Here is a 24,901-nt window from a genome sequence, read left to right as displayed (position 1 = left end):
ATGTGCGCGATCAACAAGCATACGCCTAGTAACACAATCTCTCTTTTTTTTTGCAGAAGAAGAACGCGCAGCTGGCGAACGGACATGCCAAACCCAATGGCTACTGCAAGAGCATCAATGCCCATGACGATCTGTTTCTGCCACAACCGGTGGCAACAGCCACGCCCACAGCTGCCACAGCGACAACGACAGAGGCCAAGGCCAATGGCACGCTGGCCAACGGTCATGCGAATGGCCTCAAGAATGGCTACAAGCAGCTGGCCAATGGCAACGGGAATGTGGCCAACGGGAATGCGGTGCACAGCAAAACGAATGGCATCCTGCTCAATGGCTATGGAAATGGCAGCAATGGCAACGGTTATGCCACAAAGCTGCTCGACGATGTGGCACAGGAGCTGACACACCGAAAGACACCCAAATAATATCGGGGCAATGCGGGTCGGCGCCAACACAGAGCTTAGAGCAGAGAGAGGAGAAAGGAGAAAAGATCAAGAAGAGAAGATCGATGATCGAGGATCGAGGATCGAGGAGCAGGCATAGCTAAGCAGCGCCAGGAGCAGCAAAAAACTGTTTGTTCCACACGAGTCATAAGCACACACACACACACACACCTTCAACTACAACTACACCACACACATACACATGCATTCACACATACATACACACAACGAAGCAAGCATAAACATGCACACACAAAGAGAAGAAATATATTGTTATTGATACGAAAATATTTAATAATAATTATGATAATGTATGTGTGTGTGTGTGTATGTATGTGCATTGCTGTTCACATTGCATTGCATACCATTAATTAATTAATGAAAAATACATTTTTTTTGTTGCTTTTTTCTCTTTTTAACTATTTTAGTTGTACAAAGCTTTGTATAGATAAAGAAAACAAAAACACAAAAAAAAACAACTTAAAAACCACAAAAAAAAACAACAAAAACAAAAGCATAAAAACAATTTATTAATTGAGCCTAATGCTTATTAAAATTAATTGTGTGTGAGCAAGGAATTAATCTATGTATTTAAGCATAGAGTTTAATTTATACAGTATATAATAAAATAATAAATGGCAAAACAACAAAAAAATATACATAAAACAAAAAATTCACAACTAGTTGGTTCCAGCATAAGTCACAAAAGTTTTGTAAATGTATAAACATAAAAAAAAACAAAAAGCATAAGTAAATGGAAAACCACAGAAATGGTCATAAATTGTATGTAATTTAATATTAGTCGCAATAATTGTTGAGGAATTTAACACAGCAACAACAACAACTACAACAACAGTCACAATTGTTTAAGTCAAGCAAGAAATGACGTTTCAATCATAAACGACCACGAATATAAAGTAAAGCAAAGCAAGCAAACAAAACTCTTAAACAAATGAAAATCAAACAAAAAACAAAAACCTACCCACATGTTTCATTAATTTATTACAAATAAATTATACCGCTAAACTGCAAAATACAAATACAAATTAATTATAAAATATGCAAATTTTGCTATTTCATAATGTTACAACAAAATGAAATGAAATGAGATATAATGAAATGAAATGAGAAAGAAAAGAAAAACCCACACAATATTTATAAGCTGACAAAATGAAACTAAGAAATCCCGAAAGAAATCCCCGATTACAACAGAAACCACAAAGTAGACTTTAAGTCCCACAATTTAGGTTCCATAGGTAATTCAATTGCAATACATTTTGTATGCGTTGTGGTAGCCATTTTTGTGGATCGTGGAGCAGTATGTAAACACTATGTATGTAATTGTAATTATTATTATTATTATTACGATTATGATTATTATTATTATATACAGAAACAAAAAAATACAAAAAACAAAAATAATGTGTAGAAAATTAGGCGAAAATGGAGTGGAGCATTTTTTCAATAAAACACTAAAAAACAACAAAAAAAAAACAACAAACACAAAGTTCGCTTATGTAAAAAGGCGTTTTTTAATCGGTGGTCAATTAACAAATAATTGCAACTGGAAATTCAAATTCAACGTTTGCATTAAAATGGCGCATTTCTATTGCAGAGCTGTGACGTCACACAACAGATGTAAACTCTGATCTAATTCCCGCCAAAATGCAGCGTGCACTCTCTCACTCTCTTCCTCTCTTTACTATGACAAAGCTTTCTCAGCTGTTGGCTGACTCACACACACACACACATGTGCTCAACCCACTTCCAGTGATGTGCAGTGCGCTGTCTCTCTCTCGCTCTCTAACAGCATGGCGGCTGTGCAAAACAAATTCGCTCACTGCGGATTCTGTTCGCCTGGTACTTTAGCTGACTGTGGGTATGGGAAAAGTCGTTCGTTTGGCGTTCGATCGAATGCGAGGCACACACACGCACGCACAGAATATTTTGGAAACCTGAAGCGGCTGCTGTGCATTGAAAAATTAAGCAAGTGTACCAGGCGAACAGAAATGGCAACAAGCTCATTCGCTTGCTAAAGTCAGCCATTCGCACATGCGCTCTGCCCCATTTCCGCCCACTGCTGTTCCGCTATCTTTAGGGTGACCATACTTTGGACTTTAAAATATACCTCAAAAGCAAAAAAATATACCAAATTTACCATTTCTTCACTTATTTTGGTTACACTGCAATGCAATAAACGCATGTAAGGCGCCAAATTCAAAATAAATTCAAGAATGTTTTGTAGGTTCTCTATACGGTTTTATTAACATTTATAATTCGGATGTGTTAGATTTTACATATTTGGCCGGAGAGCATACGCCAACGCAGGACGTATTGCAGCGATCCGGTTGCAGTTTTGCGGTCTATCGATATTATTTTAAACTTACGATCTAGACTTGTTTTTCTACGAGCTAAGCGTGTTAAGCTGTCCGTCCATAAGCGGGTAGGCAGAAAGTAAAATATGTAATATGTAAAGTGTAGTGTGTAAGTGTAAAATATGTAAAATGTAGAACACAGAAGTCAACTACTTAAGTGGTAGGCAATTGTTATCATCATTTGATTGATACTTATGCACGACGAGTACGACGACGAGTAGTACAACGAAAAATCATCTCAAACAGCTATCTATTCGTAATCTGTAATCTGTAGTCATTGTACTTATGTGTAGAGTAAACATAGAACTAGGCGCTGCTGTGTTTATGGAGCGTGTGTGTGTTGAGTTGTTTTTGTTTGGGGTGTGCAAAGTGAGAGATGTTTGCGCTGCTGTTGGCCTGTGAGTGGGGTTATCATCTAATCTGTATCTGTATCGATAATTGTATCTGTATCTGTATCTGCTTTTATATTGGTATCTGTATCTGTGAGTAAGCAGCCAACGGCCAACTGTAGATTAGAGATTTTAAAAACATCTTAATTCTATTTCCAAGCAAACGGCCTCCTCCGATCATCTTCGTATCAATTGCGACGAGCGCGACGACGTGCATTGCCAGCAAATGGTGTGGCATTCGGTGCTCCCGGATGCTGTCCGCTGTACAAGTTGTCCAGAAACTCATGCAAAGTTGCCTCGCTGTAAACAGTTAATTATTTGAATTTGCTTCTCTCGAAGATTAAGTGGCTACTCACCTGACACCACTGGCTGGGCCACCGGGATGATGGGCATGTGGCGGTGGCTGCTGTTGATGGGGATGCTGCTGTTGCTGTTGTTGCTGCTGCTGTTGTTGTTGCTGCTGCTGTTGCTGAGCGCCGCGCACAATGCGATACTGCACCATGTGCGAATTGGGCTCCAGATGCGACAGCGCACCCTTCTGGCAGTTGGCCCACTCGGTTATATCGTAGACTTTGCCATCCATCAATGCCAAATACTTCCAGCGCAGACCCAGCATGCTAGTCTCTGCCCAAATGTCACCCTGCAGAAGGAATACAATTAGTTGTGCTCTGCTAGAGATAGAGATTGAGATCTTTTACTCACATCTTTGGCCGAGTGGCGTATCTTACAGGAAGCGCATTCACGCGCCGCATAATGAGGACGTTCGGTTAGTTTGCGAGGATGACGCTGCGCACAGGTGCTGCATCTGTTTTGCGATAGTTAAGTTGGAATATTAGCAATTATTTAGATAGTATAAAATATAATAGACTGCTTACCTTATAGTATTGGCCGCCTCGGTCATTTTGGTTTGCAACTGCGACAACAAATCGTGCAGCTCCGTCCACGCCTTCTCCGCGTGCAATGCCTCCGCGATGCTTTGGTCATAGGCAAGACGATTTTCCTGTTATAGACAATACAAGTTAGTTAGATTGAAGAAATAAACAGTGAGTACAAGTTATAACTTAATTTATGGTAAATGGTGCACAAAATTTGATGGGTAGAAGCAACTGCTTAAATGAAATGTTAAAGAGTGTATAAATGATCATTTTGAAAATATTTAAATGACAATTTTCATTACTTATAAGTGTAGATTGTTACAATTCATAATTAGTTGTTTCAAATTATTTAAATGTGATTATTTAAATGACAATTTTCTTCTCTTAAAAGATTGAAGATTGTTACATTTGATAAATAGTTGTTTTGAAATTAATCAAATGACAATTTTCATTACTTAAAAGAGTGAAGATTGTTACATTTGATAATTAGTTATTTTAAAATGAATTAAATCACAATTTTCATTACTTAAAAGAGTGAAGATTGTTACAGTTGATAATTGGTTATTTTACAATGAATTAAATGCCAAATCTCATCACTTAAAAGAGTGAAGTTTGTTACAATTGATTCTAACCAAGAATTGCTTAATCTCTTCCTTCATTTTAGATATGTCCATCTACTTTTATGACTCTTGCCTTTATCCCATCTAAGTTGTAGTTATCCTCACTCTACTTACCGGTTCACCGATTAACTCAAATGCACGCTGGAGCACCTTGAACGCCTCCTCGGCGCCTGCCTGCTTGTTCTTGTCGGGATGCACCAGCACAGCGATCTTCTTGTAGTGCTTACGTATCTGCTCCTGCGGACTGTCCGCTGGCACGCCCAATATGCTGAAGAAACAAAAGACAATTAAGTACTTGACTTGAATAAACCAAAGCATATTCATTCACTTGCCTGTAGGCATCCTTGCCCTTGCAATTCAGCAGCGAGTACATGGCCTCTTCGCCCGTCTGCGGCAGGCGACCCGTCTTGAAAGCCTCAGCGTTCGCCTCGGGAGGTTTGCGCTTGTAGAATCGCCGCCAGAATGCCCAGCGCGAGTTCTTCTTGAAACGAGCATCGAAGCGACGCCAATAGTTGCGCCACCAAATGCTCGGCTTGCCCGAGTTCTGCTTCAGTTCCTTGTGCAGCTGACGAGCATACGCCACGCCAGCCACATACGCTGTGGTCAGACGCTCGTAGGCCATGCTGCAGCCGAGGACGACAATATCGTAGACCAGATAGAAGAGCCAGGTGAGCAACTTGAGCGTGTAGATCCACCAGGTGTGCAGTATCCGCTTTGCCAGCTCATAGTTGCGATTCGAGCTGCTCGCATGCGATGGCGAATTGGATGAGGCGTAGCCACCGCTGCGATTGCGCTTCGAGGAGTACGAATAGGAGCCGGAGCTGGAGCCTAGATTCGAATTCGATGAAGTCGCGTAACGCTTCGAGGACGACGAGTTGACATTGTTGTTGCTGCTGCTGCTGTTATGGTGGTTGTTGCTGCCGCTGTTGTTGTTGCCACCCGTCGAGTTGCTTGAATTGCCATTCGAGTAGTTGGCGTTGCTATTGTTGCCGCTGTTGCTCCGATTGCTGTTGGACTTACGAGATGCGTAGTTTTGGCTGTTGCTGCTGTTCGAAGCATTGCTGCTGCTGCTGTTGCCGTTGCCATTGCTGCTGCTGTTGTTGTTGGCCTTGCTATCGCTGCTCGCCTTGGCGTAACCATTCAGATTGCTGCTGCTGTTGTTGTTGCTGCTATTGTTGAGTTTCAGCTGCACTGGACGCTTCTTTTCCTGCAATGGTTTACTTGATCTCAGCGTGGTCTGTGTTGCTGGCTGCTGCTGTTGTTGCTGCTGCTGTTGCAACAGTGGCTGTAAAAAACAGTTTATTCAACTGTTTACTTATTCAACTATTTCAACTGCTACTCACCACTTGCTGTTGCTTTTGCACTGCTGCTTGCTGTTGTCGCTTCTTGCCGCGATGTCCTGTTGTATTCCCGGGCACATCCTTGAGCTCATGCAATGGCGAACGCTTCGCATTGTTGCGCTGCTCCCGATTGCCATTGCCTTCGTCCTTGCCCTGACGACGCTGCGGCGCATGTCCATTCTCCAAGTTGTTCACAGAACGCGATTCGCCGAGGTTGCTGTTGGCGTGTATTGTCGCCGAGCTGCTGCGCAAGCTGCTGCCCTTGCTGAGCACATCGGAGTAGGACATGGGCATCGGCTTCACCTCGGCCACAATGCGCTTCTTGCCCTCGGACATTATTCCCGGCACCACAATGGGCGCCTTCTTAATGGCAGTGGCTGCAACGGCTGCGGTTGCTGTTGGAGTTGTTGCAATTGTTGCTGCTGCTGGTGCTGCGGCTGTGTTAAGTGTTGGGGTTATTGTATTGACCACTTCCACTGCTGGCTTGGGCGGCACTTCCACGCTCTTGGTCGGCAGCACAACTGGCGGCTGCTGCTGCTGCGGTTGTTGTTGTTGCAACTTGACCGGTGAGCATTGCTGTGGTGGCGTCAAAGCTGGTGGAACAGCTGTTGCAACTGGCGCTGCCAATGGAGTGGCAGGCGTGGATTCTTTGTAGCTATTGTTGACTTGCTCCGTTGGCAGCTCGCCACCAAACTGAATGTAACTGGCGCCTGTGAGATTTGGCGACCAATTGTTGACCAGGTTGTTGATGAACATGTTGGCGCTGTTGCTGGCTGCAATGTTTGAAGAGATGACAGCAGCCTCATCGAACTGATGGAATTGCTGAGGTGCTGGCTGCTGTTGTGGTTGCTGCTGCTGCTGTGGTTGTTGTTGTTGCTGCTGTTGCGTGGCAATGTTCATTTCAGGTTGCGGCAACAGCGGATTGGTGGCAAACAGCTCATAGAGAGGCGTCTGTTGAGCAGCTGCCGCCTGAACTTGCACCGGAGGCTGTTGTTGTCCCTGTGCCTGCGGAGCAGCTGCCTGCTGCTGTTGTTGCTGATGATGTGGATGCTGCTGCTGCTGTTGTTGTTGCTGCTGATGCTGGTTTAGTGTTGCCATGTTGATATGCGAGAAATTGGCCGCAGCAGCCGCTGCTTGCTGAGCGTAGACATCGTTCACAGCATTCTCGGAGCAGTGATAAACCTTCAAAAAGTTTCCATGGCCCACGGGGAGCACAGAGTAGGTCTCGGGTTGGCCAGGAGCTGCTCCTGGGTAAGCCAAGTTGTACAAATATTCGTTATAGACGTGCGCAGATTGCGGTGGTTGTTGTTGAGGATGTTGTTGTGGCTGCTGATGTTGCTGGGGATGTTGTTGGGGATGCTGATGATGATGCTGCGGTGGTGGTGGTGGGTGTGGATGATGGGGCGGATATTGAACACCTAAATGCGGGGGTGGCGGTGGTGGCCACATCAACGGCCCCTGTCCAGGCTGTTGTTGCTGCTGCTGTTGCTGATGCAGCAAGTGTTGTTGTTGTTGCTGCTGCTGCTGTTGTTGTTGATGTGCCAGAAAGTTCGCCAACTCGGCACTGTGCGGCGGCAGCTGATGATATGTGGCGGCAATTGCCTCATCGACGTCGACGATGCCGCTCCGCTCATCCTGACGTGTCCGTGTCGTCATATCCCGCAACACAACGGGAACAGCCCCGTGCCAATGCCAGCGCGTTTTTTTTGCTCTTCTCCTCCCTCTTTCTCACTCACTCACTCTCTGCTCTGCTCACGCTCTCGTTCGCACTGACGCTGAGAGTCCCATTAGAATTTCATGCGATTGTGTAGTGCGTCAATTGTTGCGCGCAATCTTTGCATTCGCAAGTTGCTGTTTGCTGCTTGCGTTAGTTGTGTGGCAACGACACACATAAATAATAAATACGTTGCTACACTGCTCGCTTTTTTTGCAATAACTTTTAACACAAATAATATATTATGCTTGCGTGTGTGAGTGTATGTGGCAAGAAGAATACCAACTTACCAATCACCCGGAGCGTCAACAGGGCTGGCAAACGAACTTACATATCGATTAAATTTCTTGGTGGCATTATTTAGGGTATTGCGAAAAAACGGTTATTTAGCTGTTGCATTATGCAAATTAAATTATAAAATATAATAAATGGCATTGTTATTAGTCGGTGAAATCGGAAATTACCTATTTAGATTACAGCGTGCCAGTTATAGAAATTATCGCAGTTTCTGCATTTTTGTATATACTATCCGTATTATATTGAATATTTAAAAAATACGGATTGTGGTCACACTGCCACAAATAAAACAGCTTTTTTAGATGCAAAAAGTCTGATATACTTTAAATAATTAATTATATTATGGTCGTTAGACCCCTACTCACTGTTGTACGCGCTGGACGCCTGAGTTACACAGCTGGTCTGCAGTTACAGCAACAACTGGCAAAACAAAAAACCGTAGATTTTGCAGAGTTTCGCAATTTCCTGTTGCTTCTGGAGCACGATCCTGTCTACACAATTGGAATACGGACCAAAGGATACACGGAAGAGGATGAAAAACGATTACGAGAGCTGGGCGCCGAATTTCATCGCACAGATCGCGGCGGTCTCATTACCTTCCACGGACCTGGGCAACTGGTTGCCTATCCCATCTTAAATCTGCGTCAATTTAAGCTGAGCATGCGTTGCTATGTTGCTACTTTGGAGCAGACGGTGATCGAAACATGTCGCCAGCTGGGAGTACTTAATGCCAGCACCACTGCGGACACGGGTATTTGGGTGGGCGATAAGAAGATCTGTGCGATTGGCGTGCATGGCTCGCGTTATGTCACCACCCATGGCATTGGCCTCAATTGCTCGACGGACTTGAGCTGGTTCGAACACATTGTGCCGTGCGGAATTGAGGGCAAGGGCGTCACTTCGTTGAGTGAGCAGCTCCAACGCCAGGTCAGTCTATCCGAGGCTTCTGCTGCCTTGTTAGAGAGTCTGGCCAAGAAGTTCAATTGCCAGCTGCAGGAGCAACAACAAGAACGAGTCACAAACTAGCCGAATTAACAATTATAGTAAACCACCATCACATGTTGTCAGTTAGTAAATTATTTAGTCAAAACGCGCTTTGTTCAAATCACATTTCTTGGCGCGACCATCGCAGGGAATTTTCCCTCGCATCTCCATTTGCAGTCGCCCCTCTTCCCGCTGCGCTGCTTTACGCATGCGCCGATCCTGCCGAGATTCCAGCGAACCATTGGTATTGAAGTAGCGCTCTCTAAAGTCTTGTCCAGGCTCTTGAGGAAGAGGATTTGGACTACTGTCATCGCTGTACTCTGTACACTTCTCGTATGTCAGCAGACGTCTCGCTGTGTTACCTGCCAGCAGCTGCTCTGAGTTGGCCACCAATTTGAGATGCGTGTGCTGCGGCAGCATAGCCTCATTGTAATCCTCACTGCAAAGGGTGAAGCTATTGAATGCTGATACTATTACTATACAGATTCATCTAGTTACCGATGAAAAGGCAGCCAGCAAACAAGACGACCACCAAGCCGCAAATGTTTCGCTCCAAACTGAAGCAAATCCGTGTACAAATGTTGCAGGGAGTAGTGCGAAGTGGAGGGATAATGCGCCATGTCCGCCGAGCGTGTGTTGTCCTTGCCGTGTGACTTGTTTTCCACCTTCTCTGTTGCCTCTCTTATCCCATAAGGAGCTAACAAATGGACAAAGCTTGTTACAAACAACAATAAAACTATTTTCATAGATCATACTTACGATCTGTGATGATGCTGTCGAAACGCATGCTCTTATGCCACAGCGGGCAGGAAAAGTCAGCCACCACCACGTCCATGTAGCGCTCTGCACAGCCATACTGCTTCAGATTAGCTCTGATGCTTTCGTCTTTCTCACGTACTTTCTGTGTAATGCGACTTGGACGACAACGCGCATGCAACATCATGAAATCAATGTCTGCACCCAGAACATAGCCACCAAACTTGGCAGCGCTGACTAGCAAAGAACCAGTGCCCACAAAGGGATCAAAAACCAAGTCGCCATCCTTAACCATCGCCTGGTTGGCCATCAGCAAGCTGAGCTGGGCATCCATGCTGGTGTTGCCAATGAACTTGCGCTGTTTCAGCGACAGTTGCTTGATCAGGTGTCGCTGTCCTTGGCCTAGCATGCGACCAAAGACTATATCTTCGGGTGCATCGGGGACATCTGTGGGATCCAAGCCCCAGAATTCCAGATACCACCATTCCACTTGAGGATCTTTAAGATTGACAGCTCCTTGGAGTGGCAAATAGTCCATGGCTTCGATCTTGTCTACTTTTTCGCGCTGCGTAAAGTGTTTGTTGTACGTCTCCACTGTCACCTTAAAGCTCTGCGCATTGAAATATTGCGAGAGTGCTCCTCGATCTGTGTCCACTAGCGTCTTTAATCTCTGGTGGAATTCTGGGAGTGTGTTGGCGTGTGCCTGCAGCTCAATGATGGAGCGCAATGCCACCGAACGGGAAGCGTACTGCAGTGCGGTTTCATCATTGGGAAATTCCACTAGCCAAAAGGGTTTCTAAGCATAAACAATTCATTATAACAATTGAATCGAAGTATTCCATTTGCTTACTAAGCGATTGTCGGAAAAATGCCGAAACTCCAGACCGAACAGCTTGACGATTGACTCGAATTCAGCCACACGAAAATCAACATGCTCTTGGGCAAACCAAAGTACATACTTCTTCCAAAACTTTGTCATTTCAATCAAAATTATGCGAAAAAATTATAACAACATGTGCTGTTATTTATGTTTACTTTGTACAAGCGCCGCAAGTATCGATACCATTCCATAAACTGTGTGTCTAGCTGTTTGGTATATAAAAATACCAATAAATGAATTTTGCAAATGTTAGTTGTCAGACACATTAGCATTTTAATTAAACGTGTTGTATTTAAACTCAGGAATCAAAATATTAGATTAAATTTTCTTAAACAAGTTCCCAAAGCCTAAAACAACAAGTTTCATCATCCTCATTGCATAGTGTGACCAGCCGACCAATAATTCGTTTGCAACGCGAAAAAGTATATTTTGTAATTGCACTTACGGTCACGCTGTAATCGACACGGCCTTTCGCATTAATTTCTGAGGCGCACACGTAGGCGAGCCGAAGATTTTAATAAATTTTCAGCTACAGCAAGCTTCAAAGCTGCACAAGCAAAGTGAAAAACATAAGTTAAGTGGCCCGTGCATAAAATTGTTATCAAGTGAATATGGCGCGTTACACGCAACGTCCGGAAAATGCTCTTAAACGAGCTAATGGTGAGTGGGTGAAAAATTTTCTTTCCATGCGGCTACGAATGAGCTGGTCAAAGTGAAATGTCAAAAATGCCACTCACCCGTTTCGCAGTGCGTATTGTTGCCGCGCATTGTGAATGGGCAATTGAAACTCGTTTACCCTTTCATCAACCCCCCAACCCCTTTATGATGTTTTGCAGAATTCATTGAGGTGGGAAAACCACTGCGTGCCTTGGACACGTTGCAAGAGGTGTTCAGGAACAAGCGTTGGAACTATGCCTACTCCGAGACGGTCATTGAGCCCCTCATGTTCAAGTACTTGTACTTGTGCGTGGAGCTCAAGAAGTCCCACATTGCCAAGGAGGGTCTCTTCCAGTACCGCAACATGTTCCAGCTGGTGAATGTGAACTCCCTGGAGAATGTAATTCGCGGCTACCTGAAGATGGCCGAGGAGCACACCGAAGCAGCTCAAGCGCAATCTTCGGCGGCCGTTGCAGTGCTCGAGTTGGACGATCTGGACAACATTGCCACCCCTGAGAGCATTTTGATGAGCGCTGTATGCGGTGAGGATGCACAGGATCGTTCGGATCGTACTATTTTGTTGCCCTGGGTGAAGTTCCTCTGGGAATCTTATTGCCAGTGCTTGGAGCTGCTGCGTGTTAACACGCACTGTGAGGCCCTGTATCATGATATTGCTCGCATGGCCTTCCAATTCTGCTTGAAGTACAATCGCAAGAGCGAGTTCCGTCGTCTGTGCGACAAGCTGCGCAAGCATCTCGAGGATATCTGCAAGAGCAGCAACCAAACCACTGGCGTGTCCATCAACAAAGTGGAGACTCAGCAGATGTGCCTGGATACTAGGCTATACCTGCTTGACTCGGCCATACAGATGGAGTTGTGGCAGGAGGCCTACAAAGCCATTGAGGACATACATGGTCTGATGGCCATGTCCAAGAAGACACCGGTGCCCAAAACTATGGCCAACTACTACCAGAAGCTGGCTATGGTCTTTAGCAAGGCTGGCAATCAGCTCTTCCATGCTGCGGCCTTATTGAAGCTGTTCCAACTGACGCGCGAGCTCAAGAAGAACTTGACCAAGGATGATTTGCAGCGCATGGCAGCTCACGTGCTGCTCGCTACTCTCTCGATTCCGCTGCCATCGGCTCATCCGGAATTCGATCGCTTCATTGAGGCGGACAAGAGTCCGCTGGAGAAGGCACAAAAGCTGGCCGTCTTGCTGGGTCTGCCCCAGCCACCAACCCGTGTCTCGCTCATACGCGAAGTTGTAAGTGTTGCATCAATAATTGATCAATTAACTTTTGCTAATCCTTTTTTTTTCGCCAGGTGCGCTTGAATGTGCCCAATCTGGTGTCGGACGAGTTCCGCAACTTGTACAACTGGTTGGAGGTTGACTTCAACCCGTTAAACCTCTGCAAGCGCATTCAGTCTATTGTGGACACCATTGAGAGCGGTGAGACCGAGAACACCCTGCTCGCTCCCTACATCCAGCCTCTGAAGGATGTGACCATCATGCGCTTGATTCGCCAAATCTCGCAGGTGTACGAGAGCATCGAGTTCAAGCGTTTGCTTGAGCTGGCACCTTTCTGCAAACTCTTCGAATTGGAGAAGTTGCTGGTGGAGTCGGTGCGTCACAATGACATGCAGATTCGCATCGATCATCAGCGCAACAGCATCTTCTTTGGCACCGATCTGACCGAGAGTCAACGCGAGTATCGTCCCGATGGACCCGCTCTGCAATCTATGCCCTCGGAGCAGATTCGCTCGCAGCTCGTCAACATGTCGACAGTGCTGACCCGTGCCGTGTCCATTGTCTATCCGAATCGTGAGCGTGATCAGCGCGCCAAGCTGCGTACTCAGATGGTGCATCATTATCATGAGATCAAGGATCGCGAGCATCAACGCATTCTGCAGCGCCAGAAAATCATCGAGGATCGCAAGGAGTTCATTGAGAAGCAGAACAACGCCCGCGAAGAGGAGGAGGCACGTCGCCACGAGGAGGAATCTCGCAAGGCAAAGCTGGCCGAGCAGAAGCGCCTCGAGCAGGAGCAGGAGGAGCGCGAACGCAAGCGCCACGAGAACGAGATTCAGGCTATCAAGGAGAAGAGTCTCAAGGAGAAGGTGCAGCAAATCTCGCAGACGGCGCACGGCAAGAAGATGCTGTCGAAGCTCGACGAAGAGGGCATCAAGAAGCTCGATGCCGAGCAAATCGCAATGCGCGAGAGCGAAGAGTTGCAGCGTGAGCGCAAGGAGCTGCAGTCGAAGCTCAAGTCGCAGGAGAAGAAGATCGATTACTTCGAGCGTGCCAAGCGTCAAGAAGAGATTCCGCTCTTTGAGAAGTATCTGGCTGAGAAACATGCCAAGGACAAGGAGTTCTGGGAGGCCACCGAACAAACTCGTATCGAGACGGCTATTTCCGATCGCAAGGATGCTGTGCTGCAGCAAGATCGTCTGAAGCGCATGTATCCCGATCGCGATGAGTTCCTCGAAGCTCTCAAGAAGGAGCGCGCTTCGCTCTATGTCGAGAAGTTGAAGAAGTTTGACATTGCGCTTGCCGAGGAGCGCAAGAAGCGTTTGGCCGATCGCGTTGTTCGTCGTCGCGAGGAACGCCGCTTGGCCTTTTTGCGTGCCAAGGAGGAGGAGCGTTTCCGCAAGGAGGAGGAGATTCGTCACGCTCGCGAGGCCGAAGAGCGTGCAGCCGCCGAGGCTCGTCGCCTGGAACGCGAAGCCGAGGATGAGAAACGTCGTCAGCAGTACGAGAAACAACGTGCCAAGGAGGAGGAAGCCGAACGCAAGATTCAAGAGGATCGCGAGCGTCTGGCTCGTGAGGTGGCTGTCGAGCGTGAGCGCAGCGAAAAGGAACGCGATACTTGGCGTCCACGTGGCGATCGTGGTGAGCGTCCAGCAGCTGCCACCGGTGGTGCCGGTGAATGGCGTCGCAATGCTCCACCAAGCGACCGCAACGAGCGTAATGACCGTAACGATCGTGATCGCGGAGAGCGCAATGATCGCAACGATCGTAACGACCGCAATGATCGTGATCGCGGAGAGCGCAATGATCGCATTGACCGCAACGATCGCGACCGTAATGATCGTGACCGTGGTGAGCGTAAGGATAACGAAGGTGGCGCCGATTCCTCATGGCGTGTGCGTCGCGAGCCCGACTCTCAACGCGGAGGCGGCCCTGATCGTGGCGAGCGCGGTGGTGCTCCAGCTGGTGGACGCGATGACAAGTGGCGTCGCGGTGGTGACCGTGATCGTGGTGGTGACCGCGACCGTGAGCGTGGTGATCGTGACCGCGAGCGTGGTGATCGCCTCGGTGGTGATCGTGACCGCGATCGTGATTCGTTCCGCCGTAACGATGGACCACGCCGTGACGACCGCGATGATCGCGGTGGATTCCGTCGTAATGATGATCAAGCTCGTGACACAGGCAGCAACTGGCGCGATGCTCCCCGCCAAAGCGATCGTGACAACCGTGACAATCGTCGCCCAGCTGGAGGCGAGCGTCGTGATGGACGCGACAATCGCGGTGCTGGCGCTGGACCCAAGGAAGGAGGCGGTGGTGGCGGCAACTGGCGCACTGCTCCCTCGCCACGTGACGAGAAACCTGCTCCCAAGCGCGAACAGCCCCAGGACAAGGGTGAGTGTCCAAAAATATATATATTCTCATACATTTACTTATGATTATCTTTATTTTGAACAGAAAACAAGGCCGGCGATGATGGTGAATGGACTAGCGTTAAGCGGCGTTAAATATTTATCTCTCTTCCGCATTGTCTAATATATACAACACAGCAAATGTAACCGTACCCTCTTTTTTATATATACAACAAATAATATACATAATGTATTGTACTTTATCCGAAATATGTGCTAATCCCGCTCGCCCTAATGTAATATGCTTGGCAACATTTTTACAAATTGATCACAATTACAAAATATAATAATCAACTAGCCTACCTTCGCCTCGGTTTGCTAGAATTGGATGCATAAATAAAGTACATACAAATAAAACTGTTTATCAAAAATAGTAAATTGACCAGTTGGCTTTAATTGAAATTGCAAAACACTTAAGAAGTTGGCACATTGTTGAATTTTGAAAGTTGCGCCACCGGTCCTCTGCTTAGTACTCTGTTAAGTTCGCTGTTAACGGACAAAAGTGTGGTAATGGTATATACCGAATCGCATCGGTAAATTAACGTATATATTGTAAAATCGGTCACATCGCTTAACTTCGATTAAAATAGAATTGGTGAGAAAATCGATATTTGCCATCGCAGCGCGCAAAGATAATATATAATATACACTTCGTACCAAATTTAAAAAAAAAGACAAATTTTTGAGATTTTTCGACTTTTACTACCAACCAAATATTGCCGTTACTTTATTTTCGATTTAGGTTTTGGGCCGCAAAGTCGCATTTCTGTTAAAGAAAATCTCAGCGGTAGGCGGAGATCCGAATGGAATGTGAAATTTATTTTTTTCGCGTTTTTTAAATATTGTGCAATCCCTAGAACAGTGTAACCGTTCAGCAATGCAGGGTTTCAGTGTTTCGGTATATCCTATAACGTGCAGTTTCTGGTCACATCCCCACAAAAAATTAACTTTAAACAAAACTTTTTTCAAAATAAAAATAAATTGTTAATTAATAACGAATTTATACTGCCACTTGTCCGCAAAAAGAATCGATGTGCTTATCGATTTTGTCATCGATAACTCACCGCCCTCTGCCAGCGCTGCGATAATAGTAAATAAGTTTCGTTCCCCGCGGTCGTGCGTCCGTTCGCTCGCGTCCACGTGAACACAACATCATTCAGCAATGTGATTCATTAATTATTAGATAAAAATCGTATTAAATCCGTGTGGTGGTTGCCGAGAGTCCAATTAAAATCTCAAAACCAAAATAAACAATCCAAACGTGGTCGTCTTGTAACATTTAAATATTTTAAAACTGTGCGTTGGCGTTGTAGACGCGGCGCTCAACATGTGAGGTTAAAGCAGACAAACAGACGACTGCAACAACTGTTAATAACTAATTCGAGCAGTGACTAAAGTAATAAACAATTAAAGCCGAGTGTAGAGCAGAGTGCTCTTTTAAGGTAATGCCTTTGCTTTTGTAAATCAAAAAATTACACCTCAAAGAAAGACAAGTGCTCCTCCCGCCCGTCTACAAGTGCGTTGATACACGAGCTGTTCACAAAAAAAAATTCGCACGAAACCCAATGCGATGTCGCCGTCGCCTTTGAATTTATCAAGAAAATGGCTTTCTAAACAAAAACCTGTGTGTGAGTGTGTGTACGTGTGTGAAATGTGATAGTAGACTTTATTAAAAAGAAATGAAAAAAGAGGAGATTGTTATTTAGCATTAGCACACACACACACATGTATAACAAAAAAGCACATGGTGCGGCGGCGGCACAAACACACACGTGGTCGCCTTGTCGGTGTTTGGTGCGTGCGTGAGTGTTTGTGTGCGTGTGTGTTTGCATGTGAGTGTGCGCAAGCATGGCTGTCTGTGTATTTATAAGTGTGTTTGTTGTTATTGTTTTGTGCGATGACGATTTGTTTAAAAAAAAAGTGATGCCTAAAAAAAATACCCAACAATTTTGTTTAAGCATTTAACTCAACAAACAGTATAAACCATTTAGCATTTCGAGTTAGTTTGGCGACTAGCGGCATGCCGCATGGCGAATAAGAAAAACAACAGCATGTTGCTGCCTGCATGAAGAGAAAAAAACGTGCCACGCTGGTTTTTGCCGTTCCCTTTTGTGCGACCATTCGGCGGTGCACTTTTAGCGTTGCCAACTTGTTGACTACTGCGCGCCACTTTGCAAAGTTATCGATTTTTAAATTCGCTGCACGTGGATATTCAAATTCTGAATTTTAAATAGTACAATTTGTGAGATATAGATTAATAATTATTCCAATTAAATCGCGTATATAATTTAATGGTATTTGCTGGGGGTCGCTTGACACGCCGCTGACGTCGTGGTTCCAACATTTCGTGCTTGGCGTGCATTTGCTGCAATATCTCCTCTCGATGCTGTTCCAAATGTTCTAGCTGCGGTTCCACTGCGTCAGGCACGCCGGGCATCAGCACCTTGCAACGTCGGATGAGCACGTTGTGATCCTCTTCTAGCTCGGCAAGCTGTACGGCTAACTCATCCCTGGTGCCAGTTAGCACAAAGTATCCGGTGTTGCCGATCACCTTGACGGGCGCTGAGGGGGTCTTCAACTGCTGCATGGCATTGAGAAAGTTTTCCCTGCTCGTGGTCATTTCATGTGGCGCTTTAACCGCAACCTCGTGTGTTTCATTAACTTTGCTCTTGTTTTTAGGTTCTGACAAAGAAGATTTGACGATGGGTTTAGTTGGTAAAGCGTGACATAGTGCAGTTCCTTTTCCCAAAGTGAGCGGTTTTTTCGCTTTTTTGTCTTAACATATGGCGAGCCAGTCGCTTCGCCTTCTTCTCCAGCAACTGTAAAATGTGGCGTCTAGTTCCCAATGATGGCAGCAATTTGCACTCCTCGTTCTCCACATTGCTTGCTCGATACTTGGACCTCTTGCCACTCTTTGCCTTCTTGCTTGGCAAGAAGTAACTCAAGATCACTTTGCAGAACTCACATTTGCATGGTGATCCTTTGTTTTCGGATCCTTCGAGTGCCTTTCTGATGGTCCCGTCCAGACTGTTGTCGGTTGACGATGTCGATTCATTGACCACTGTGTCGGTCGCCTTGGACAATCTCTGAATTCTCGTAATTGTAGCAGCTGCTTTGCGTGTCATAGATTTGCTTAAGGAGCTGCTTTGCTCCTTTATTAATTCTGGCGGTGTTTGTGTCTTTGACTTGTTGACATTTCCAGCCTCGTTCAGATCGTTGATAATATTGTGAGCCCTTGTTGGGCCCTCGGTCTCTACAACATCAACAATTTGATGATTTGGCTTGGTCACGTGCTCTGTAATGCTCTGATGGTTATTGTTCGATGGCCAGCCAGCAAGGGGCATCGACGATACATTATTGCTCTCTAGAATGCTTTCTTCCTGCGTTTGACGCTTGGCTTCGGCCGCTTTGCGCTGACGTCGAGTTATGACCTTTCTGGGAGGCATTATTTCCTCTATAAAATTTCGAAATGTGCTTTGACTGGGCTTTAAAAATGCACAAAACTAGTTTTCAGGCTATATTAAATGTTCAACGAAAACTCATGGCCGCCTAAGATAGCAAAACAATTATGTTTAACTCTGCACTCTTCTATTTCTTTAACAGATTGATTGCACAAACTAATTGTAATGGATTCACGCATGCTGAATGTGTTTCACGAGGATCCCTTCGAGGGTAACTTTGTCAAGTATGATCCAGAACCGAATTTCTGGTCCGCCAATGATGAGTAAGTGTCATTTTTCCCCAACACACATTGACCACTCTTATTGACACTTCTCTCTTATAGTTTGCAGCTCACGGATACGCTGAATGGTATTTTGCCCATTGCGCCCACAGATGAATCGCTGCTTGGCCAAAAGGAGTCCGATGAGCAGCTGCAAAACAACAAGAACTTGGTGAGATCGAAAGCCCTCAAACTGCTTTATAATAGTTACTAATTAATGCTTTTATTTACAGCTCATCTACAGCGACTTTGTCGATCAGCATCTGAGCGACGATGCAAATGTGCTCAATGGTCAGGTTTATAGGCACATCTCAGGGAGCGAGGTCGAGGCTGCCTACGAGCAACAGCGTCAGCTGAGCGCATTGATTACCTCCGATGATGATGAGGATGACGAAGAAGATGTGGCTGGCGATGAAGTGCAGAGCCAGTGCAGCAATTCAACATTTCGCACACGCACTGACAGCTCCTCGATTGGCGATTACGAATCGCATTCGAGTGATTACGATGATGATGTGCCCGATGAACCAATGGCTTCCTTAGGTGATGCTGGCCATCTGCTGACGGCAGATATGTTTGCCTTGCAGGATGAGCGCAAGAATCGCACGTTGAGCACGAATACAATTGGCTCCGATGCCGATGCCCTGGGACTGAACATCGATGTGAACAACTTCGATTTGGCTGACTTTATCACAAAGGATGATTTCGCCGACAATCTCAGCTCACTGCGCGCGAAGCAGGCGGTGAAAACGATGGAGCAAAGCCCAGCACCCATCGCAGCAGTGGCTCCAGTTGCTGCTGTCCCATTACCAATTGCAGCGCCAGTCAAAGCAAAGGCGGCAACAACACCAGCTGTGAAACCGGTCACAGCGCTGCCAAAGCCTGTGATTATCTCGTCAAAGAGTCGTGACTCTGATTACGACTCGGATTCCATCATTGATGTGGAGACTGTCGATGTCATCGATGTGGATGAATCGTTGTGGGTGGCCAAACAACAAACGGCTCCCGCTGACGATTTGTGCTATGTGGACAATGTGAAGGCCGATCCATCGTGGAGTCCCAAGCAGCCGAAACAGCGGATTGTCTCTGCCGAGGTGAGTATCAAGTGCTGGGCAGCCAACCAAAACACACATTGAAGCATGTAACTCATTCTTCAACTGGTGTCTTCACATAGCACAAGGCGGCGTCAAGTCAAACGGCAGCCAAGACAGCTCCAGTGGCAGCAGAAGTAACACCAACAGCAGCAGCAACAACAGCAGCCAGTGCAGCGAAGCCAAAGACCAGCAACAACATTTGCCTGGTGCCCAACAAGAAGCAGTGCGAGTTTCTCAAACGCAAGGTGGGCGGCAAGGCAGCAGTCAGCACAGCGACGAGCGGCAAGTCGAAGGCAGCGGCCAAGAAGGCGCAAGAGGCTAACCACAAGAGCGCAGCTGCTTGTAAGCAGCTCATCAGCACTGGACTCGGTCTGGGCGGCAAGAATCTTGCGCTGCTGAAGCATGAACGTGATGCGGCTGTTGCGTTGTTGCCCACAGCGACAGTTGCAGCGTCTCCAACGCCCGTGTCGGTGCCTGCGCCTAAGCGTAAGCTGAATCTGGAAGAGTACAAGCAGCGCAAGAGTGGCGGCGGAGTTGCAGCCACATCCACAAGACAGCAGACACCCGTGCCTGCCAAGCAGCCCAAGCTGGAGGCTAGCAAGGTGCCGGTGGTGGCGCCACCAATGCCGGTGCAGAAGACGCAACCATCGCCGCAAAAGGCAGCCATCTGCAGCATTGTGAACAGTCTGAAGAGCCCGACGAGTCAGGCAGCAGCTCCGCCCACAGATCCCATAACGGTGGCCAAAAACAAAGTGCTACGCATGCTGGAGTTGAAGCGTGCGCAGCAGCTGAAGATTATCGATTCGCGGGTGTCGGCGAAGGTGCCGCGCGTGACAAAGTTGCCGCCACTTAAGGATATTGTTAGGGACACGTACTGCATGGAGACTGAGCCAGAGCCGGAGACGCAGGCAGCAGCTGCTGCGAATAGCAAACTGCACGCTGACTACGAGGAGATCATCATTGTGTCGGCCAGCTGCAACACAGACATTACGATACCGCCGCATCAGGCGAGCGTGGCGCTCAGGGACAACAAGACAACGACGCCCTCGTCACGCTCACTGCTCAAGTCTTCGGTGTTGCTGTACAACATGTCGCACAGCAGCGAGGCGGGCAAGGATATGACAAACTCCTTGATTGCCAGCATACAGAGCGAGGTTGTGAGACAAACGAATTGCGTGGCACTTGCCGCAACATCAGCTGCAGGAGCAGAGGCAACAACGGGAGCAGCGACAGCGACGCTGGCGGATAAGAATGCACATCATGGCGAGGATAAGGTCATCATGCATCTGGCCAAGAATCGTGTGCGGAAGCGAATGGTTTCCATGGGCACTCAGACAGATCTGCAACCCGAATTTCCGCTCCTCACGTTGCCCACAGCGCGTCAGTCGCGTGAACGCACGCGTCGCAGTTATCGCAAGCGTCGCGTTGATGGCTCGAATGGCAGCTCGAGTGGCTCCTCAACCTCGTCCTCGAGCAGCAGCATGGCCTCGTATCGCTCTCGCTCCAATTCCAACTCAACAGAGCGACTTCGCCACTCGGATGCGACTGCCGCATGCAGCGTAGGCGGAAGCATCAATGGCGGTGGTTATTCATCGCGCAGCACACGGCGTCATCGCAGCTCGGTGAGTTCCTCATCCTACTCGGAGTCGGGCAAGTACGAACGGCAGCAGCGACAACGTCGCACCAGCTACAACAAACGCCGCTCGAAAAATCTAACGCGCGACAATTGTTCCACCTCGGGATCAGAGTTTAGCGATCGCGAGCGCAGTCGCAGTCCGTTGCGACGCTCGCGTTCGCCAACTGTCAACAGCAGCAACAATAGCAACAACAATCGACGTGGTTACGTGGACCGCAATGTGTCGCAGCCAGCGGTGGAGGAGCGTCGCATTGTCTACGTGGGACGCATTGAGCAGGAGACCACAAAGGAGATGCTGCGTCGCAAATTTCTGCCCTACGGCAGCATCAAACAGATAACGATACACTACAAGGAGAATGGGTAAGTTGACAGCAAGCAAGCGTGATTGTAGCAGAGAAAGTGAATTAAAGTTCAATTTAAATGTCTCCTTCGCAGCATGAAGTATGGCTTTGTGACCTTTGAACGTGCGCAGGACGCATTCACAGCCATCGACACAAGCCCTCGGGATGCGCAAATCAACATGTATGACATTAGTTTCGGGGGCAGACGCGCCTTCTGTCGCGCATCGTACGCCGACTTGGGTGAGTTGTTGTTGTTAACCACTAAATTGATTTAAGAAATTTAATTTAATTTCTCTCTCTCGCTCTCTTGTAAATTTTGCAGACAATGCCGGCATTAACAATTACCATTCGTACGTGTTTCCCAAGGCAGCGCCGGCTGCTGCTCCGCAGGAGGATTCATTTGAGGCGCTGTTGCTGAAAGTTAAAGCGAAACTGAATGCAGGCAAGCCTGGAGCAGGAGAAGAAGCAGCACCATCAACAACAACAGTTGCTGGAGACAACAGCAACATAAACAACGGTCAAATTTGACATCTTTACTGCAGCCAGCTAATCGCTGTATTTCAATATTTATGATTTGCCAACTGAATTTTGAGTTTATACCAAGAATCGCAACACTTTTTTTATACGTAGCACATAAATAGACATTTAGACCATGAAGTTTCTACCCGTACAACCGAAAGCCTGATTATCTTTTTATATAACGTTTTTCATAATTTATTACCTATTAACTATACAAAATAGTTGACAATAGAATCGCATCCAACAAAAATCCCAAAAATCATCGACAAGCAGCGAATTGAATTAACAAAACCCAAACAAACACATAGAGATACTAAATAGAAATACAAAACAAAACAAAAAAGAAAACATTTATGGAAATTAACAAATGAAATTGTGATAAACGCGTAATGCATACAAAGTCATTGATAATTGCATGTAAGTTAGAACGTCACGAAGAAGTTGTAAGAATTGTAAAAACAAAAGCAAAGAGAAAAAAGGAAACGTTGATGCAACACTGAACACTGAAGTTTATAGCCATAACGTAACAACCGAAGCAGAAGCAGAGGCAGAGACAGCTACATAGACAAAAAACAGACAAATAGCAACAAATTAAATACTACTACTGTGTAACACAAGTATGAATGAATTCATGAATTAATCCATGCACCATCTATAGGAAATATATAATGATTATATATATGGAAAGTAGCGTGTACTTTATTTCAGAGCTATTTCATGTATTATCTGTATAGTGTACTATATAGAAAGAGGGCAAAGGCACGCGCATGCTGCATGCGACGGTCACAAATTAAACTGTTGATAACTAAACTTTGATATTAGTTTGTAAAATGTACGTACATAATGTAATCTTAATTTACTGCATATGGTTTTTTTTATTGTAAAGCAATCAATCCACCAATCTATCAACCAATCAATCAACCAACCATCAATTAGCCATCGCGTTTAATTATCAAAATTGTAAAACAATAGCGACTTCCCATTCATTTTCAATATATAACTTAGTTCTTACTTGCTTGATGTACTTTTCAAAAATTTAAGGGGAGCTTAAGTATACATTTCTAAATACTACTTACTATCGTATATAAATTAGATTGAATCCTTCCTCAGCCTTATGCCATTTAATACATTAAATGCTCCCTTTGTTTATTTAGTTAATTGCTAAAAAGAAAAAAAAACTCCCTAAATGCAAAAGCAATTTTTGTTAAACATTAAGCAAAACTCTTTAAAAAAAAAATTGAGAAGCAACTATTTTCATATTATAACATAGCCTGATAGCTATGGCTATGCAATTGTTTTAAGTTTTTGTACTGCTCTTTGAATAATTTAATAAATGCGCTAGTTTCAGCAAATTGAAATAAAAACTTTTCGACTTTTATTTGTGAATAGGTTAAACAATGTCGACGACATCCATGAAACATGATAATATTTTGCTATTTAACTTGTATAAATTCCAAACACGTTTCTCTTTCGACGTTGTCGTGGGCCTGTTGCTTATTCTTATGCAAATATTCGCAACGTTTTTATACCCGCTAACCAATATGGTAGGAGGGTATTACAAGTTTGTGCCCTTATGAAAGAAAGGGAGTCTCCGACCTTATATAGTATAAATATTTTTATTTGTTTTTAGTTGCTTTGGCTGACAATCTGGTATATCGATATACCAAATATAGTCTTCGGTATAATTTAGTATTTTGCGGTATATTTTGGTATAGTTGGCTAATAAGCTGGTATATTTTTTACTCTATGGTATATTTTGAATGTTGTACAATATCGATGAATATGGCCTTCGGTAATTTAGTATTTTGCGGTATATGTTGGTATATTTGGGAAATAATCTGGTATATTTTGTACTCTGTGGTATATTTTGAACGTGGTACAATATCGATATACCAAATAAAGCCTTTGTTATATTTTAGTATTTTGTGGTATATTTTTGGTATATTTGTATAAAATAGTTTTATTGAACTGTGATATATTTTGAACATAGTACAATATCGATATACCAAATAAAGCCTTTGATATATTTTAGTATTTTGTGGTATATTTTCGGTATATTTTTATAATATGGTTTTATTGAACTGTGATATGTTTTGAACATAGTACAATATCGATATACCAAATAAAGCCTTTGGTATACTTTAGTATTTTGTGCTATATTTGTATAATATGGTTTTATTGAACTGTGGTATATTTTGAACGTAGTACAATATGGATATACCAAATAAAGCCTTCGGTATAGTATTCGGTTTAGTATTCTTGAGGTTAATGTTTGGTATATTTGCACAAATTCGTTTTACTCAAAATGGGTAGCGGGTATCTCAGAGTCGAGCACACTCGACTGCGACTTTCTTACTTGTTTGTATTTCTTTCTTTATTTCTCTCTGTTTAACCCTATCGCCAACGACACGAAGAAGTTTTGTTTAAAATTTTAAACAAATTGGCAAAGTGAATATCCAATTACTTGACTCAAGCCACGAATAAACTTGATAAGAAAAATGGATATTAAAAAAGGAAAGAAGAGATATAAATATTCATTTAACGATCGATCGAAGAAAAGCACTATAAATATTTGATGTGCTTTAATGGGAAATATGAAGTTAATCAAT

General features: G+C 45.2%; 5 protein-coding genes across 12 annotated transcripts in view; 3 read left to right on the top strand and 2 right to left on the bottom strand.

Annotated features, from left to right (window-relative positions):
- The window catches only part of LOC132787406 (elongation of very long chain fatty acids protein AAEL008004), a 44,744-nt gene extending 42,780 nt beyond the window's left edge, over window positions 1-1,964 (top strand). For all 8 annotated transcript variants that reach the window (XM_060794422.1, XM_060794427.1, XM_060794426.1 and 5 more), the window contains one exon: window positions 57-1,964. In XM_060794422.1, the coding sequence (XP_060650405.1) occupies window positions 57-422 (366 nt within the window). In that variant the 3' untranslated portion in view covers window positions 423-1,964. The remainder of the gene's footprint in view (window positions 1-56) is intronic.
- Window positions 1,965-2,677: 713 nt separating this feature from the next.
- On the bottom strand, window positions 2,678-8,036 carry LOC132787396 (transcription factor kayak). Its single transcript, XM_060794406.1, has 7 exons — window positions 6,043-8,036; window positions 5,032-5,984; window positions 4,814-4,967; window positions 4,080-4,204; window positions 3,907-4,009; window positions 3,561-3,844; window positions 2,678-3,504 (listed from the first exon to the last, which is right to left on the bottom strand). Exons 1-7 carry the CDS (start codon window positions 7,693-7,695, stop codon window positions 3,393-3,395), a joined length of 3,384 nt encoding a protein of 1,127 aa, XP_060650389.1. The 5' UTR covers window positions 7,696-8,036; the 3' UTR covers window positions 2,678-3,392.
- Window positions 8,037-8,334: 298 nt separating this feature from the next.
- On the top strand, window positions 8,335-9,076 carry LOC132787412 (putative lipoyltransferase 2, mitochondrial). Its single transcript, XM_060794440.1, has one exon. It carries the CDS (start codon window positions 8,393-8,395, stop codon window positions 9,074-9,076), a length of 684 nt encoding a protein of 227 aa, XP_060650423.1. The 5' UTR covers window positions 8,335-8,392.
- Window positions 9,077-9,130: 54 nt separating this feature from the next.
- Window positions 9,131-10,854, bottom strand: LOC132787402 (tRNA (guanine(10)-N2)-methyltransferase homolog). The gene is made up of 4 exons (XM_060794411.1): window positions 10,641-10,854; window positions 9,794-10,586; window positions 9,533-9,731; window positions 9,131-9,473 (listed from the first exon to the last, which is right to left on the bottom strand). The coding sequence occupies exons 1-4, from the start codon at window positions 10,767-10,769 to the stop codon at window positions 9,131-9,133; spliced, it is 1,464 nt and encodes a 487-aa protein (XP_060650394.1). The 5' UTR covers window positions 10,770-10,854.
- A 267-nt stretch (window positions 10,855-11,121) lies between these two features.
- On the top strand, window positions 11,122-22,603 carry LOC132785218 (uncharacterized). The gene is made up of 9 exons (XM_060791212.1): window positions 11,122-11,330; window positions 11,507-12,591; window positions 12,651-14,967; window positions 18,594-18,708; window positions 18,769-18,877; window positions 18,939-19,796; window positions 19,877-21,792; window positions 21,868-22,013; window positions 22,096-22,603. Exons 1-9 carry the CDS (start codon window positions 11,282-11,284, stop codon window positions 22,299-22,301), a joined length of 6,801 nt encoding a protein of 2,266 aa, XP_060647195.1. The 5' UTR covers window positions 11,122-11,281; the 3' UTR covers window positions 22,302-22,603.
- The last annotated feature ends 2,298 nt before the right edge of the window (window positions 22,604-24,901 follow it).

The sequence above is a fragment of the Drosophila nasuta genome, chromosome 2R (assembly GCF_023558535.2).
Source record: "Drosophila nasuta strain 15112-1781.00 chromosome 2R, ASM2355853v1, whole genome shotgun sequence".
In the NCBI taxonomy this organism is placed as follows: Eukaryota; Metazoa; Arthropoda; class Insecta; order Diptera; family Drosophilidae; genus Drosophila; species Drosophila nasuta.
The sequence above is the reverse complement of the archived record's forward strand: the minus strand, read 5'-3'. Positions and strand labels throughout refer to the sequence as shown.

Bases quoted from the DNA above. Each gene is read 5' to 3' on its own strand.
- LOC132787396 (XM_060794406.1), bottom strand. From the start codon at position 7,695: ATGACGACACGGACACGTCAGGATGAGCGGAGCGGCATCGTCGACGTC. The intron at 4,968-5,031 runs GCAAGTGAATGA...TTGTTTCTTCAG, and splicing joins AAGGGCAAGGATGCCTACAG to CATATTGGGCGTGCCAGCGG. The intron at 3,505-3,560 runs GTGAGTAGCCAC...AACTGTTTACAG, and splicing joins GGCCCAGCCAGTGGTGTCAG to CGAGGCAACTTTGCATGAGT.
- LOC132787412 (XM_060794440.1), top strand. From the start codon at position 8,393: ATGGTCGTTAGACCCCTACTCACTGTTGTACGCGCTGGACGCCTGAGT.
- LOC132787402 (XM_060794411.1), bottom strand. From the start codon at position 10,769: ATGACAAAGTTTTGGAAGAAGTATGTACTTTGGTTTGCCCAAGAGCAT. The intron at 10,587-10,640 runs GTAAGCAAATGG...GTTTATGCTTAG, and splicing joins ATTTTTCCGACAATCGCTTA to AAACCCTTTTGGCTAGTGGA. The intron at 9,732-9,793 runs GTAAGTATGATC...TCCATTTGTTAG, and splicing joins CGACAGCATCATCACAGATC to CTCCTTATGGGATAAGAGAG.
- LOC132785218 (XM_060791212.1), top strand. From the start codon at position 11,282: ATGGCGCGTTACACGCAACGTCCGGAAAATGCTCTTAAACGAGCTAAT. The intron at 12,592-12,650 runs GTAAGTGTTGCA...TTTTTTCGCCAG, and splicing joins TCTCGCTCATACGCGAAGTT to GTGCGCTTGAATGTGCCCAA. The intron at 19,797-19,876 runs GTGAGTATCAAG...GTCTTCACATAG, and splicing joins AGCGGATTGTCTCTGCCGAG to CACAAGGCGGCGTCAAGTCA.